Here is a 15,825-nt window from a genome sequence, read left to right as displayed (position 1 = left end):
TACAGGTGTGAGCCACCATGCCTGGCCTGTATTTGTTATTTTATTATTTGAAGTGTGACGGGAAAGAGAGAGTTGCTTATGGAGCTACAGTCCATGTCTCCAAAGGCAGCTAGATTATGAAAACTTCTCCCACCTTTGTTCACAATGGGGAGGGATAGCAGGCAGGAGAGAAGACAGCCTCTGAATTGTGCTACTTCTTTCAAAGCTACAGCCTAGCTTTCCTAACCAAGTCTGTCTGCTCCTGTCCCTGTGTCCCTGTCCTTCTTCCCAAGATGTCACCGAGGGCTGGAGGGCTTGCACACACACCAGCCTCCTGAGCCTTTCTGAACCCACGCCTTTCACTGAAATGAGGTCACTGGAATGCTTGGAACTCAAGGAGTGACCGCATGAGTTTGTGGGGCCGGCACACCAGGCTTCCATGGGAAATGACGCACCTCAGTCACCCAGACTGTCTGCAGGGGAGAAAGTTTCGAAGAGCCAACCAGAGTTCACATTTTCCCCGTGAACCAAAATGGGAGCAAAACTTCAGCCAGAGGCTTTTGGGGTGGAGCCTGGGGAGAGTGGGGGTAGGAGGGGGTCATCAAACCAGCTATGCATGCATGCCTTAAGGCTTTTCATCCTCAACTGAGGCAATGTAGGCAAGGGTAGAAATTTCTTGAGATCTCTGGACCTGGTTTTTCCACTTCCAGCCAGGTGGCCTTATTTTTTCTGAGACAGAGTCTCGCTCTGTCTCCCAGGCTGGAGTGCAGTGGCACCATCTCGGCTCACTGCAAGCTCCACCTCCCGGGTTCAGACCATTCTCCTGCCTCAGCCTCCCGAGTAGCTGGGACTACAGGTGGCTGCAACCATGCCCAGCTAAATTTTTTTGTATTTTTAGTAGAGACGGGGTTTCACCATGTTAGCCAGGATGGTCTTGATCTCCTGACCTCGCCCACCTCGGCCTCCCAACATGTTGGGATTACAGGTGTGAGCCACCCTGCCCAGCCTTTTTTTTTTTTTTTTTTTTTTTTTTTAAGGCAGAGTTTCACTCTGGTTGCCCAGGCTAGAGTATAATGGCGCGATCTTGGCTCACTGCAACCTCCACCTCCTGGTTTCAAGCAATTCCCCTGCCTCAGCCTCCCAAGTAGATGGGATGACAGGCATGCACCACCACGCCTGGCTAATTTTGTATTTTTGGTAGAGACAGAGTTTCTCCATGTTGGTCAAGCTGGTCTTGAACTCCCGACCTAAGGTGATCCACCTGCCTCAGCCTCCCACAGTTCTGGGATTACAGGCAAGAGCCACCGCGCCCAGCTGGTGATTGATTTTTAAAACATTAAGGAGCTAAAGCTGCTCGTGGCTGTAATCCCAGCACTTTGGGAGGTCAAGGCTGGAGGATTGCTTAAGTCCAGGAGTTTGAGACCAGCCCTGGCAACATAGCAAGACCCTGCCTCTATGAAAACAAACAAACAAACAAACAAAAAACAATTAGCTGGGCATGGTGGTATGCACCTGTAGTTCCAGCTACTTGGGAGGCTAAGGTTGGAGGGTCACTCGATCCAGGAGGTCGAGGCTGCAGTGAGCTGTGGTCATGCCACTGCACTCTAGCCTGGGGGACAAAGCTAGATCCTACCTCAAAATAAATAAATAAACAAATAAATAATTTAAAAATTACTGGTTTATTATATAGAATTCAAATGAACAACCAGAAGAAAAGGTATATAGGACAAGGTCTGAAAAAGCTTCAAGGGGCCAGCCACGATAGTTCACACCTGTAATCCCTCCCACTTTGGGAGGCCGAGGCACACGGATCACCTGAGGTCAGGAGCTTCTAGACAGACACCTGGATACTTTCGCCAACCCAGAAGTTCCCAAGATTTTTTTGCAGCTAGGTTTCCAGTTTCCATTTGAAAAGTTGAATGTATTTTCTGGATTAAACTTCCACAATGGGGAAGGAAGGAAGGAAGGAAGGAAGGAAGGAAGGAAGGAAGGAAGGAAGGAAGGAAGGAAGGAAGGAAGGAAGGAAGGGAAGGAAGGAAAGAAAGAGAAAAAGAGAGAAAGAAAGAACGAACATAATAAAAACATTTTTAAAAATAGACTTCCGGCCAGGTACGGTGGCTCATGCCTGTAATCCCAACAGTTTGTGAGGCTGAGGCGGGCGGATCACAAGGTCAGGAGTTCGAGACCAGACTGGCCAACATGGTGAAACCTCGTCTCTACTAAAAATACAAAAATTAGCTGGGTGTGAGGGCGTGTGCCTGTAGTCCCAGCTACTCGAGAGGCTGAGGCAGGAGAATCGCTTGAACCCAGGAGGCAGAGGTTGCAGTGAGCCGAAATCGCGCCACTGCACTGTAGCCTGGTGATAGAGTGAGACTCCGTTTCAAAAATAAATAAATAATAATAAATAAATAAAAAATAACATTATTCATGCTCACTATAGGACATCTGAAAAATTCAAATGAGTAGAAAAAAGGCCACGACCCCCCATACTTTGTAGAGAAATACATTATAACAATTTGACTTCTTTCCTGATGGTCTTTATCTTTCCCTGTGTACAGTTTTATTTTGTTTCCATTGTTGCTAAATAAATAGAATGACGCTTTCTGATTCACAACTTACAGAGCTGGTTTCATGTACTTCTAACAAGCTTGTGATGATTCCAACAGCTATGACACTTTGTCCCCTCTGGGAATTGCCTGGGTGGGGCACATCACCCACCCCTGTATTCTGATACTTTCTAGAATGCCAGTTCCACAGCACCATGGCCAGCTTTAAGTAGTATCTTTTTAATCATGTAGTTCATTTCAGGCTTCCACATTGTCCTTCTAGAACCTAACTCTATTTTTTTTTTTTCTTTTTTAAACCCCAGATCTTCTGAACATGTCCCCATTCCGTGAGCCCACAGTGATCTGTTTGTTTTGCCTGGTCCCAGCTCATGCATTCTTCAAGTCTTGGTAACCAGGATGTTTTGTCTGTTCAGGCTCTAAACGATCAGTGGGACAGGAACCGAAGTTAAGTAGCTCAGGATGCATCAAGATGAAGCTGGGAAAACCGCGAGCCGCTGTGCTGACTGGACTGCTTCTCTGAATCAGCTGGAACTTCTTTTTGTGTCTAGTTTTAAAAGCTCCTCGGAAGCAATCCTAAATCCAGAATCGTTTCAATTATTATGAGGGGAATTCTGAAGTTCTCATTAAACACACGAATGACTCAAGCTTTGAAAAGAGCCAGACGCCACAGGCAAGAATCCCAGGGCATTGCCCACCTGGGTGTGATCCCCTGATAACTGCCTAACGAACTCAGCATGTGTCCCCCGGGCATGACCATCTGCTGGGCAAAGCTCCAGGACCCTGAGACATCCTGGAATTCCTGTGGTTTAGGAAAGACCTTTAACTACCAGTGGTAGTTGTCTCATCGTTCTTCAAATAATCTGGTCTTGTTTATTATTATTATTATTATTTAATTTTATTTTATTACAGCTGTACTTGGAGAATAGTCTGGTCTCGAGGCCTTTTCACTGTGGTCTGTTCTAGTGTACGGCTCCCACCAGTGCGAAGCAGAAGGATGACTTTGCTCTGTTGTCAGGACAACCTTGAAGGAAGGAGCCAAATGTGTGGAGGTCTGTGGGAAGAGAGAGCCACCTAGCATGTCCCCACTGAACCAGTCAACAGAAGGCCTTCCCCAGGAGGCCTCCAACAGATCCCTGAATGCCACAGAAACCCCAGAGGCTTGGGATCCCAGGACCCTCCAGGCACTCAAGATCTCCCTTGCCATGGTCCTTTCCATCATCACACTGGCCACAGTCCTCTCCAACGCCTTTGTACTCACCACCATCTTACTCACCAGGAAGCTCCACACCCCTGCCAACTACCTGATTGGCTCCCTGGCCACCACCGACCTCTTGGTTTCCATCTTGGTCATGCCCATTAGCATCGCCTATACCATCACCCACACCTGGAACTTTGGCCAAATCTTGTGTGACATCTGGCTGTCTTCTGACATCACGTGCTGCACGGCCTCCATCCTGCATCTCTGTGTCATTGCTCTGGACAGGTACTGGGCGATCACGGATGCCCTGGAGTACAGTAAACGCAGGACAGCTGGCCATGCGGCCACCATGATTGCCATCGTCTGGGCCATCTCCATCTGCATCTCCATTCCCCCTCTCTTCTGGCGACAGGCCAAGGCCCAGGAGGAGATGTCGGACTGCCTGGTGAACACCTCTCAGATCTCCTACACCATCTACTCCACGTGTGGGGCCTTCTACATTCCCTCAGTGTTGCTCATCATCCTATATGGCCGGATCTACCGGGCGGCCCGGAATCGCATCCTGAATCCACCCTCACTCTATGGGAAGCGCTTCACCACAGCCCACCTCATCACAGGCTCTGCAGGGTCCTCGCTCTGTTCGCTCAACCCCAGCCTCCATGAGGGGCACTCGCACTCGGCTAGCTCCCCTCTCTTTTTCAGCCACGTGAAAATCAAGCTTGCTGACAGTGCCCTGGAACGCAAGAGGATTTCCGCTGCTCGGGAAAGGAAAGCCACTAAAACCCTGGGCATCATTCTGGGGGCTTTTATCATCTGCTGGTTGCCTTTCTTCGTGGTGTCTCTGGTCCTCCCCATCTGCCGGGACTCCTGCTGGATCCACCCGGCCCTCTTTGACTTCTTCACCTGGCTAGGCTATTTAAACTCCCTCATCAATCCAATAATCTACACTGTGTTTAATGAAGAGTTTCGGCAAGCCTTTCAGAAAATTGTCCCTTTCCGGAAGGCCTCCTAGTCTTATTCGGTGATGACTCTTGTTATCTTTTGTGTCCTGTAACCTAATCAGGATTTTTTTTTAAGTTATTATTTTCTGAGACCTGGATTAATTAATGATATCTTGAGTCTTGGTTCAATTAACAGAATTGTTCTTTTTCCTGTTGTTTTCTTAACTTCTGAAAGAGCTGTGGGCAGGGGGGCAGGACTGAAGATTTCACTACTTAGCATAATATTTTCTTTCTTTCTTTCTTTTTTTTTGAGATGGAGTCTTGCCCTCTTGCCAGGCTGGAGTGCAGTGGCACAATCTCAGCTCACCACAGCCTCTGCCTCCCGGGTTCAAGAGATTCTCCTGCCTCAGCCTCCAGAGTAGCTGGGACTACAAATGCGTGCCACCAGGCCCAGCTAATTTTTGTATTTTTAGTAGAAACGGGGTTTCATCATGTTGGCCAGGATGGTCTCGATCTCTTGACCTTGTGATCCGCCCACCTTGGCATCCCAAAGTGCTGGGATTACAGGCATGAGCCACTGTGCCTGGCCAACATAATGTTTTCACAGTTCCTCTTTGTTGGAAGAAATGTGACCTACGAGATCCCCAGTTGATACAGTTGAGATGAGAAGCTATCTGACTATAGAAAAGACCCCGGGCTCAAAGGGAAGGCTCTCTGGTCTACCTGAGATCTATATGGAGCTTAAAGGAGGGTGGATAAGATTAATGACCTGAATTGAAAGAGAATTTGGAGCCAGGATGGATCTCCATTCTGTATGACACCTTGACTGGAAAAGAATATCCATGCATTTCTTCCGCTGAGTCTTTCTTAGATTAAATCTCTCCCAGTTGTCCATGAAGAGAAAGTCAGTATTTGTAGTGCCAATGATATAGAGTGACTTGGAGAGAGATTCAGATGTTAGGGGTAGCGGGAGTAGGAAGGTTTTGGGACCAGACTGACTACCCTGTACCCTTCCTTCTTCCCCAATACCCTGCGCCATCTTCACATTCTGAAGTTAAAACCCATGATCACCCCTTTGAGGTAGATTGACTGGCTTTAGACACCCACCCCCGCCTCCCCCCAAGCTCTGAGTGGGACAACATTCTGAATTTTTTTTCTGAATTATTTTTTTACGTCTCTTTCTCATTAGAGATCTGAAAACTCATTAGAGATGTTGAGTCTTATCAAATAAAAAGCATGAGACATCATGGCCAGTAACGTCTTTGGGTGATTTTTCCTCCTCTCCCTGGATATAGAAACCATTCAGCTCAATTCAGTCTCTAGCATTTGTTGAGCACCTACCACACGCCAGGTCCCACGCTCCAGCCTTGGCACTTGTTCTCTCCTATCAGGATGTGAGAAATTAAGGATAGCGTGATGATTAAGAGCTCAGAGACCATGCTCAGTGGCTCATACCTGTAATCCCAGCACTTTGGGAGGCTAAGGTGGGAGAATTGCTTGAGCCCAGGGGTTCAAGGCCAGCATGGAAAACCTGGCAAAACCCTGCCTCTACAAAAAAATACAAAATTTATCCAGACATGGTGGTGCGCATCTGTAGTCCCAGCTGCCTGGGAGGCTGAGGTGGGAGGATTGCTTGAGTGTGGGAGGTTGAGGCTGCAGTGTGCCATGATCATGTCACTGCACTGTCCTGGGTGACAGAGCAAGATCCTATCTCAAAAAGGAAAAAAAAAAAAGGCTCAGGACCTGATGCCTCAACTCAAATCCAAGTGCAGCCAATTTCTCCTGGGTGAACCTGGACAAGTTTTCTTTTCTTTCTTTCTTTCTTTCTTTTTTTTTTTTTTTTTTTGAGACAGAGTTTCGCTCTTGTTGCCCAGGCTGGAATGCAGTGGCCTGATCTCGGCTCACTGCAATCTCCACCTCCTGGGTTCAAGCGATTCTCTTGCATCAGCCTCCCGAGTAGCTTAGATTACAGGCATGCGCCACCACACCTAGCTAATTTTTGTATTTTTAGTAGAGACAGGTTTTCACCATGTTGGCCGGCTGGTCTTGAACTCCTGACCTCAGGTGATCCACCCGCCTCGGCCTCCCAAAGTGCTGGGATTACAGGCGTGAGCCACCAAGCCCGGCCCTTTGCTTTTCAAGACAAGGTCTCACTGTGTTGTCCAGGCTGGAGTAGAGTGGCACAGTCAGGACTCACTGCAGCCTTGACCTCCCAGACTCAGCCTTCTGAGTAGCTGTGACCACAGGCTTAAACCACCATGACTGGCTAATTTTTAAAATTTTCGTTAGAGATGGGGATCCCACTATGTTGCCCAGGCTGGTCTCAAACTTCTGGGCTCAAGCACTTCTCCCACCTCGGCCTCCCAAAATGCTGGGAATACAGGCATGAGCCACCACACATGGCCTAGAAAAAGTTTCTTTATCTCTGTCTCATTTTCAACTATAAAATAGGGATAATAATAGATATGTTATTGTGTAAGTTACTACAGTGCTTGGCAGAAGAGCTCTTAAACTGACCTACTTGAGGTCAAACAGCAATATAAAAATAACAGCTATGATTTATTAAGTGACTATAATGCTCCTTGTGTACACTTTCTCATTTACTTGTCATCTTGATTTTATAGATGAGGTAAAGAAACCGCTTATGGGCCGGGCGCGGTGGCTCAAGCCTGTAATCCCAGCACTTTGGGAGGCCGAGACGGGCAGATCACGAAGTCAGGAGATCGAGACCATCCTGGCTAACATAGTGAAACCCTGTCTCTACTAAAAAAATACAAAAAACACTAGCCGGGCGAGGTGGCGGGCGCCTGTAGTCCCAGCTACTTGGGAGGCTGAGGCAGGAGAATGGCATAAACCCGGGAGGCGGAGCTTGCAGTGAGCTGAGATCTAGCCACTGCACTCCAGCCTGGGCGACAGAGCGAGACTCCGTCTCAGAAAAAAAAAGAAAGAAAGAAAGAAAGAAACCGCTTATGGGCTGGGCATGGTGGCTCCTACCTGTGATCCCAGCACTTTAGGAGGCTGAAACAGGAGTTTGGGACCAGCCTGGGCAACATAGGGAGACCCCATCTCTAATGACAACAACAAAAATTAGCCAGACATGGTGGAGCACACCTGTAGTCCCAGCTACTCGAGAGGCTGTGGCTACAGTGAGCCCTGATCATGCCACTGCACTCCAGCCTAAGAGACAGAATGAGACCCTGTCTCAAAAAAAGAAAAAGAAAAAGAAGGTTATGTTAGGGCAGGTTTCATAAAGAGAGAATACTTCAGCAGACTGCCAAAAGCTGAGCCTATGTGGAATAGATAGGAGCCCAAGAGAGGGGAAGTATGACAAGGCCTCTTGGGGGAGATGGGACCGAGCAGAGGAAGGTAGGGAAGGCCACACCAGGTGGAGAAAAGAGCAGTAACAGAGCCTCAGAGACGTGTAATATTCGGTGGGGTCTGTGGGCACAGAAAGAAGAATGAGGGGCAGGAATATAGGGTGTCAGGAAGGAAAGGGAAAGGAGGGAGGCCGAGATTGAGGGGATGATTGGTTATCCAGAGGAGTCTTGTGCTGATTTGAAGCTCATGCTGGACATCATCCAGCGCAGCCCTGGACCACCTGCATTAGAATCACCCATGCAGGGCTGGGCACAGTGGTGCACTCCTCTAATCCCAGCACTTTGGGAGGGCAAACCTGGAGGATCACTTGAGCCCAGGAGTTCGAGACCAGCCTTGGCAACATGGTGAAACCCCATCTCTACTACAAATACAAAAATTAGGTGGGCGTGGTGGTACACCACACCTGTAGTCTCAGCTACTGAGAAGGCTAAGGTGGGAGGACTGCTTGAGCCGGGGAGGTTGAGACTGCAGTAAGCTATAATGGTGTCACTGCATTTCAGCCTGGGTGACAGAGCAAGACCCTGTCTCAAAAAAAAAAGTCAAATTGAAGATAAACTTAGAACTTAGGCTGGGCGCAGTGGCTCATGCCTGTAATCCCAGCACTTTGGGAGGCCGAGGCAGGTGAATCACCTGAGGTCGGGAGTTTGAGACCAGTCTGACCAACCTGGAGAAACCCCATCTCTACTAAAAATACAAAATTAGCCAGGCATGGCGGGATGCGCCTGTAATCCCAGCTACTCGTGAGGCCGAGGCAGAATTGCCTGAACCGGGAGGCGGAGGTTGTGGTGAACCGAGATTGCGCCATTGCACTCCAGCCTGGGCAACAAGAGCGAAACTCCATCTCAAAAAAAGAAAGAAAGAAAGATAAACTTGTTTCTCATGACCATAGGGGAAGCCTGTGTTTGGAGCCTTTCTCCTCTTCTCCCCACCCATCCCTGTCATGCCCCTAATTCCTTCACGCTTAGTCACAGACACACACACAGCATGATGGTGACGATGCAGGTTCCTGTCTAGCACAGGACTCTGCTTTTTTTTTTTTTTTTCCTGCAGCCAATCCGATTCCCTGGTCACAGGACCCTAGGTCCATTTTTTTGTTTTTGTTTTTTTTAGAGTTGAGGTCTCACGATGTTGCCTAGGCTGGAGTACAGTGGCTATTCACAGATATGATCGTGGCATACTACAGCCTGGAACTCAGGCGATCTCAGTCTCAGGTGATCCTCCTGCCCCTGCCTCCCAAGTAGCTGGGACTACAGGCACGCACCATCACACCAGGCCTCAGGTCAGCTTAAATGGCAACAGGCTGCAGCCTGTAGGAGGTGAATCCTGACGTTTGACTAAATACTTGGGCACCGTGGCCCCCCTCTGCTTTCTCAGCCCGTCTCCTTAGGGTGCATGTCACTGTCCCATGATCTCTCATCAGTCTAGGAGCCCTGCGGCGTATTTCATTGATCTTTGTACTCTTAGTACCTGGCACACAGCCTGTGCTCAATTAACGATAATAGCGAGTATCTATTGAGCTCTTACTGTGTACCTAGGTACTGCCCTAAGCATTTTATGAGCGTCAACTCATTTAACCTACATGAAGTTGGTCCTATTACTATCCTCCAGATGAGGAACTAGAGCCCCAAGAAATTAAATACTTTGCCCATTTTCACACTGCTGAGAAGTGGTGGGACCAGAATTCAAGACACAGTTGCAGCCCAGAATCCTCTTAACCCCCAGGGGATATGGCCAGGGCCAAAATGGCATGTGGCTCTGAGGAGCAGCATAAACTAGCGAAGAAAGCACTGATCTGGGAACCAATGAACCTGTCCCAGTTTTTCCACTGTCTTGCTTCACATCTCTCTGCCTCAGTTTGTTCTGTACAATGTGGGTAATAATAATGTCAACCTCAGGGTGGTTGGGGCCTGTGCTCAACTCTGGAGCATTCAAAACTGGGGAAGGTTATTGAATGAGACGAGGCCACAGTTAATTTATAAGGAATTAACTAAACACACACACACACACACTCACACACACAGAAAACATGGTGCAACTATGCAGATCATCAAACAGGCCTGTGAACAAGGTTTGGCCTCTGGGCCACCAGTTGGCAACCTCTGATCCTCCCCATTGATCCCCCCCATGCTATTGACTAATTTCTGTTCTCCATACAGCAGCTGGGTCCCTCGTGGAGCTCACAGTTCATCTGGGGGCCAAAGTACATGAAACAGATTACAAAGCCAGACAGTCTGTCCTCCACCAAGTCTGTGCCACACCCCACGCCCTCAGTTCTCTCAGGTGCATTCCAGCCACAGGAAGAGGCGGACTGGGGGGAGGAAGGCAGAAGTGCCCTTTTTACACGGTCACTGGCAAGGATGGATGTGAGTAGTCCTCCGCATCTGATTATCTTAAGATAGTGCATTTACCTGCTTCCCTGGCCCCCCTGTATTTTGCTCCCAAGGGGAGGAGTAGGAATTCTAGACCTAGAGGATATCAGATGGGAGAGGGCCTTCAAAGTCATCCAGAACAACCCCAATCAGATCACTAATATCAGAGCAGCAGCTCATGCATTATAATTGGTGAAGTGGGAACTACTATTATCCCCATTTTGCAGATGGGTAAACTGAGACTCAGAATGGTTAAGTAATTCACTCAAGGTATTGCTGCAACTAAATAGCAAAGACAGTAGGCATGATAGCTCAAGTTTGTAATCCCAGCACTTTCGGAGACTTAGGTGGGTGGATTCCTTGAGCTCAGGAGTTTGATACCAGCTGGGCAACATGGTGAAACTCCATCTCTACAAAAAAACACAAAAACTAGCCAGGTGTGGTGGCGTGAACCTGTAGTCCCAGCTACTCAGGAGGTTGAGGTGGGAGAATCCCTTGAACCTGGGAGGTTGAGGCTGTAATGAGCCATGTTCATGCCACTGCACTACAGCCTGGGTGACAGAGAAATACCCTATCTCAAAAAATAAAAACAAAAATAAATAAATAATAAAGCCAGCATTTACATCTACCAGTATGACCCGAGGGCCAGCATGGCTAGCCATCAGCCTCTACCAACTCCTTGGCAACACTTGTACCAGTTGTTTGACAGGGTGCTCATTACCTTTCTGGTTTTTTTTTTTTTTTTTTTTTTTGAGACAGAGTTTCGCTCTGTCACCAGGCTGGAGTGCAGTGGTGAGATCCTGGCTCACTGCAAACTCCGCCTCCCAGGTTCGAGCGATTCTCCTCCCTCAGCCTCCTGAGTAGCTGGGACTACAGGTGCGGGTCACCAAGCCCAGATAATTTTTTTTTTGATTTTTAGTATAGACGGTGTTTCACCATGTTGGCCAGGATGGTCTCAATCTCTTGACCTCGTGATCCGACCACCTCAGCCTCCCAAAGTGCTGGGATTACAGGCGTGAGCCACCGCTCCCGACCCTTTCTGTATTTTTTTAACCATAGCTACACTAACCCAAGACTAGTCAGGCGCTAGGCCTTGCACTCGGTACTTTATTTTTATTTTTATTATCATTTATTTATTTATTTTTGAGACAGAGTTCCACTCTTGTTGCCAGGGTGGAGGGCAATGGCGCAATCTCGACTCCCTGCAACCTCCACTTCCCGGGTTCAAGTGATTCTCCTGGGAAGCAGAGATGCGATTTCACCATATTGGCCAGGCTGGTCTTGAACTCCTAACCTCAAATGATCGGCCCATCTCAGCCTCCCCAAAAGTGCTGGGATTACAGGCGTGAGCCACCGTGCCTGGCCCACTCGGCACTTTAAACATGCTTTCTATGATTCCCTCATAACATTTAAAAAAAAAAAAAAAGTCAAATTGAAGATAAACTTAGAACTTAGGCCAGGCGCGGTGGCTCATACCTGTAATCCCAGCACTTTGGGAGGCCTGCATGTTCCTGCATGTTCCGTAGTATGCCCATTTTATATGTGAGAAAACTGAAGTTCAAAGTCGTGAGGGAATTTGCCAAGCTTAAAAGCACGTTAGGGCCAGACTGAGATCAAATGTGTATTTGTTATTTATCCAGCTATGACTGAAAGCTTCCCTTGGTTTTGGGGAAAGAAAAATCTGTCTCCCAGAAGTGGCAGGCCCTGGTTCCTGGTTCTCAAAGTCCACATGCTCTTTTCAGATGTTCCAAGGTGGACACATTACACCCCCTTCAGTCTTTTTTATACCAGAGTCAGAGAGTGCCTCCTTCAACTGTTCTCCATAAAATGTGATTTTGAGGTCCCCCCAGCCATCATCTTGTTCATTTTCCTATGGATAAGTTATACTTTTACATGTTCCAGTCAAAGTTCTGATCCCAAAATGGAACACAGTTCTCTAGACATGGAACGAAGGACTATCACCTCCCTCACTGTACACACAGTGCTTCTATTAATATAGCCCCAAACCCAATAAAGTATCTCCTATGTACAAAGCACTGCCCCATGCACTTGGGATAGAGAATGAACAGCCAGCAACTTCCCTGCCCTCCTGGAGCTTACATTTTGCTCACTGAGCTAAGGGAGGAGGCAGAGTCACTTTAGACATGAATCCTAGAATGTCAGAACTAGTAGGGCCCAGTCCCCTCCTGCCTTTTTATTTTTTTGAGATGAAGCCTCACTTTGCCACCCAGGCTGAAGTGCAGTAGTGTGATCTCAGCTCACCACAACCTCTGCCTCCCGGACTCAAGTGATCCTCCTGCCTCAGCCTGCCAGGTAGCTGGGACTACAGGCGCTCCCCATCAGCCCTGGCTAATTTTTGTATTTTTAGTAGAGATGGGGTTTCACCATGTTGGCTAGGCTGGTCTCAAGCTCCTGACTTCAGGTGATCCCCCCGCTTCAGCCTCCCAAAGTGCTGGGATTACAGGCGTGAGTCACCGCACCCGGCCTCCTGCCTTTTTTATTAACAGATGAAGAAACTGAGCCCAGAAAGGGGCAGTGACAGACCCAAGATTCTTCGGTGGGACAGAATTCACTTCTGCCCCATAACCTCAGGCACTGGTCAGACCTGGGGCCTTATAGAGAAATGTGAACTGGGATGAAAAGTTTGCTGTTGAGAATTTTGCTAAGTGGACCCACCCCAAACCTCCTCAGAGCGTTCTTCAGAAATCCTAATTTATTTTAGGTATGGCCACCAGGTGGCGCAGGAGCACCAGGAAAAAGTGCAGAAATCAAAGGTTGGTGGGCTCCTTCCTCTTCAGATCAATTTTCCTTAGCAAGGGGGAACGGTGAATGCGGAATAGTAAAGCCAGCCTGGCGCGGTGGCTCGCACCTATAATTGCAGCGCCTTTGCAGGCCAAGGCGGGTGGATCCTTTGAGGTCAAGGAGCTTGAGACCAGCCTGGGCAACACGGTGAAACTCTGTCTCTACAAAAAAACACAAAAACTAGCTGGGTGTGGTGGTGCATGCCTGTAGTCCCAGCTACTCAGGACGCTGAGGTGGGAGAATCCCTTAAGCCTGGGAGGTCAAGGCTAGGATAGCATTATACTGTATACATTATACATATATACATATACATGTACATTATACATATACAGAGGTGAATTCTGCCTCATTCGAGGAGGTAGCATGGAGTAGTGGCTAAGAGCCTGGATGCAGGCATCACACAGACCAGGTAGGAAACCTACCTTCCTTTTGCTGCTGGGGAACTCCCTGACACCTAGCTCATCAGGTAACCTCTGACACTTAGATTTGGGTACAAGATAAGGTCCTTATTTCCCAGGGCTCTACACAGAGTTGGAGTTGCTGGTGCCCTCTTCCTGACAGGTCCCTTTTCCAGACAGTTGATGGTCAACTCCAGTCCAGCAGAGAATTTTCTGCAAGAAGGCGGGAAGTGTTTGCTGCCACACAGAGAAGGTGAGGCTAATGGAATCCAGCAGCTCCACAGCCCAGGATACGTGTGGAAGCTCATCCGTACTTCTGTTTATCTCATGACACACAGATGTTCAAAGGGTCTGAGGCTGAAAATGATGAACGATTCAGGGGTGCTGAGAGTCTAGAGTTTGGGGATGCTGAGAGTCTAGAGTGCCTGAGAAGAAAGAGAGAGTTGGAGAAGTAAGCTGGGCCTTGGGGACTTGACCAAGCTCTCTACATTGAACTTTATCCTGGGAGCAACAGGGAGCTATTGAAGATTATTTAGCAAAGGAATGATACAGTTAGACCAGTGTTGAAAGCAATCACTCAAGCTGGGTGTAAAAGAAGGAATGGGCTGGGCGTGGTGGCTCACGCCTGTAATCCCAGCACTTTGGGAGGCCGAGGCGGGCGGATCACTTGAGGTCAGGAGTTTGACACCAGCCTGGCCAACATGGCAAAACCCCATCTCTACTAAAAATATAAAAATTAGCTGGGTGTGGTGGCATGTACCTGTAATGGCAGCTACTCAGGAGGCTGAGGCAGGAGAATCGCTTGAACTGGGGAGGCGGAGGTTGCAGTGAGCCAAGATCATGCCACTACACTCCAGCCTGGGTGATGGAGCGAGACTTCATCTCAAAAAAACAAAAACAAGGAATGGAGGTGGGGGAGCCTGGAGGCAGACAGTCCAACCAGAAGAGCTGCAGGCTGGAATGGGGAGATTACACTGCTGGCTGATTTTTCATCCACTCAGAGCTTCCCATCGGCCAAGGGGCACTCCAGTGAGATTTGTCCGGCTTGCCCAGGAGTCAGCTCCTCCAGGGTAAGGGGCTGCCCAGCCAGAGACGAAGAGTGGTTGGTCTCAGCAGCAAGTGTGTCCAAGGAGATCTTCGATATAATCAGACGACCTAGGAAGAGAAAGGCTGGCTAATGAAAGAAGCGAGATTCTGAGTCAGGTTGGAGGGCAGAGGCAGTGTGCGATGTAATGGTTAGGAACACATAATGGCATCAGACACATTTTGTTCAGGTCCCAGCTCTGCCTCTTCTTGACTGTGTGGTTGTGGCCAGGTCACTTTGGCTTGCTTTCTTTTTTCTTTCTTTCTTTCTTTTTTTTTTTTTTCAGACAGAGTCTCACTCTTTCACCCAGGCTGGAGTGCAGTGGTCAGATCTTGGATCCCTGCAACACTCACCTCCTGGGTTCAAGCAATTCTTGTGCCTCAGCCTCCTGAGTATCTGGGACTAAAGGTGCATGCCACCACTCCCAGATAATTTTTGTACTTTTTCTTCAGTAGCAACGAGGTTTCGCTATGTTGGCCAGGTTTGTCTCAAACTCATGACGTTAAGTGATTCACCTGCTTTGGCCTCCCAAAATGCTAGGATTACAGGCATGAACCACCGTGCCTGGCCCACTTTGTCTTTCTGAGCTTCAGTTTCCTCATCTGTAAAATGTGATTAGGAATAGGGCTCATGCCTTGAGACTATTGCCGGGGCTAGACAAGGGAATGTGTGTAAAACTCAGCACAGCACTGGATGCCTAGGAAACACTCGATAAGGGAAGCTCCAGGTTCTCAGCGCATCAAAGACAGTCTGTTGCTGGGGCAGGGTGGTCATTCTGGCTTTGCAGCACATCTCCAGGCCAGAAGGCTTCAAAAACTGGCCAGTCTGAGGTGATACCACACTAAGTTAGGCAAAGAGAATTCCAGCCAGAAGCAAAGAAATGATGCTTTGGACAGCCCAGGACCACACTCTGGGAGAAATGTGCCATTTCTGTTCCACTTTTTTTTTTTTTTAATTTATTTCTTGAGACAGAATTTAGGTCTGTCGCCAGGCTGGAGAGCAGTGGTACAATCGTAGCTCAGTGCAGCCTCCACCTTCTAGGCCGAAGCGATCCTCTCACCTCAGCCTCCTGTGCCCAGCTGATTTTTTTTTTTTTTTTTTTTTTTTTT

General features: G+C 48.3%; 1 protein-coding gene across 1 annotated transcript; it reads left to right on the top strand.

Annotated features, from left to right (window-relative positions):
- The first annotated feature begins 3,125 nt into the window (after positions 1-3,125).
- Positions 3,126-5,938, top strand: HTR1D (5-hydroxytryptamine receptor 1D). Its single transcript, XM_025361364.1, has one exon. The coding sequence runs from the start codon at positions 3,623-3,625 to the stop codon at positions 4,754-4,756; it is 1,134 nt and encodes a 377-aa protein (XP_025217149.1). The 5' UTR covers positions 3,126-3,622; the 3' UTR covers positions 4,757-5,938.
- Positions 5,939-15,825: the final 9,887 nt, after the last annotated feature.

Source organism: Theropithecus gelada, chromosome 1, assembly GCF_003255815.1.
Source record: "Theropithecus gelada isolate Dixy chromosome 1, Tgel_1.0, whole genome shotgun sequence".
NCBI lineage: Eukaryota > Metazoa > Chordata > Mammalia > Primates > Cercopithecidae > Theropithecus > Theropithecus gelada.
This window is presented reverse-complemented; position numbering and strand designations above follow the sequence as displayed.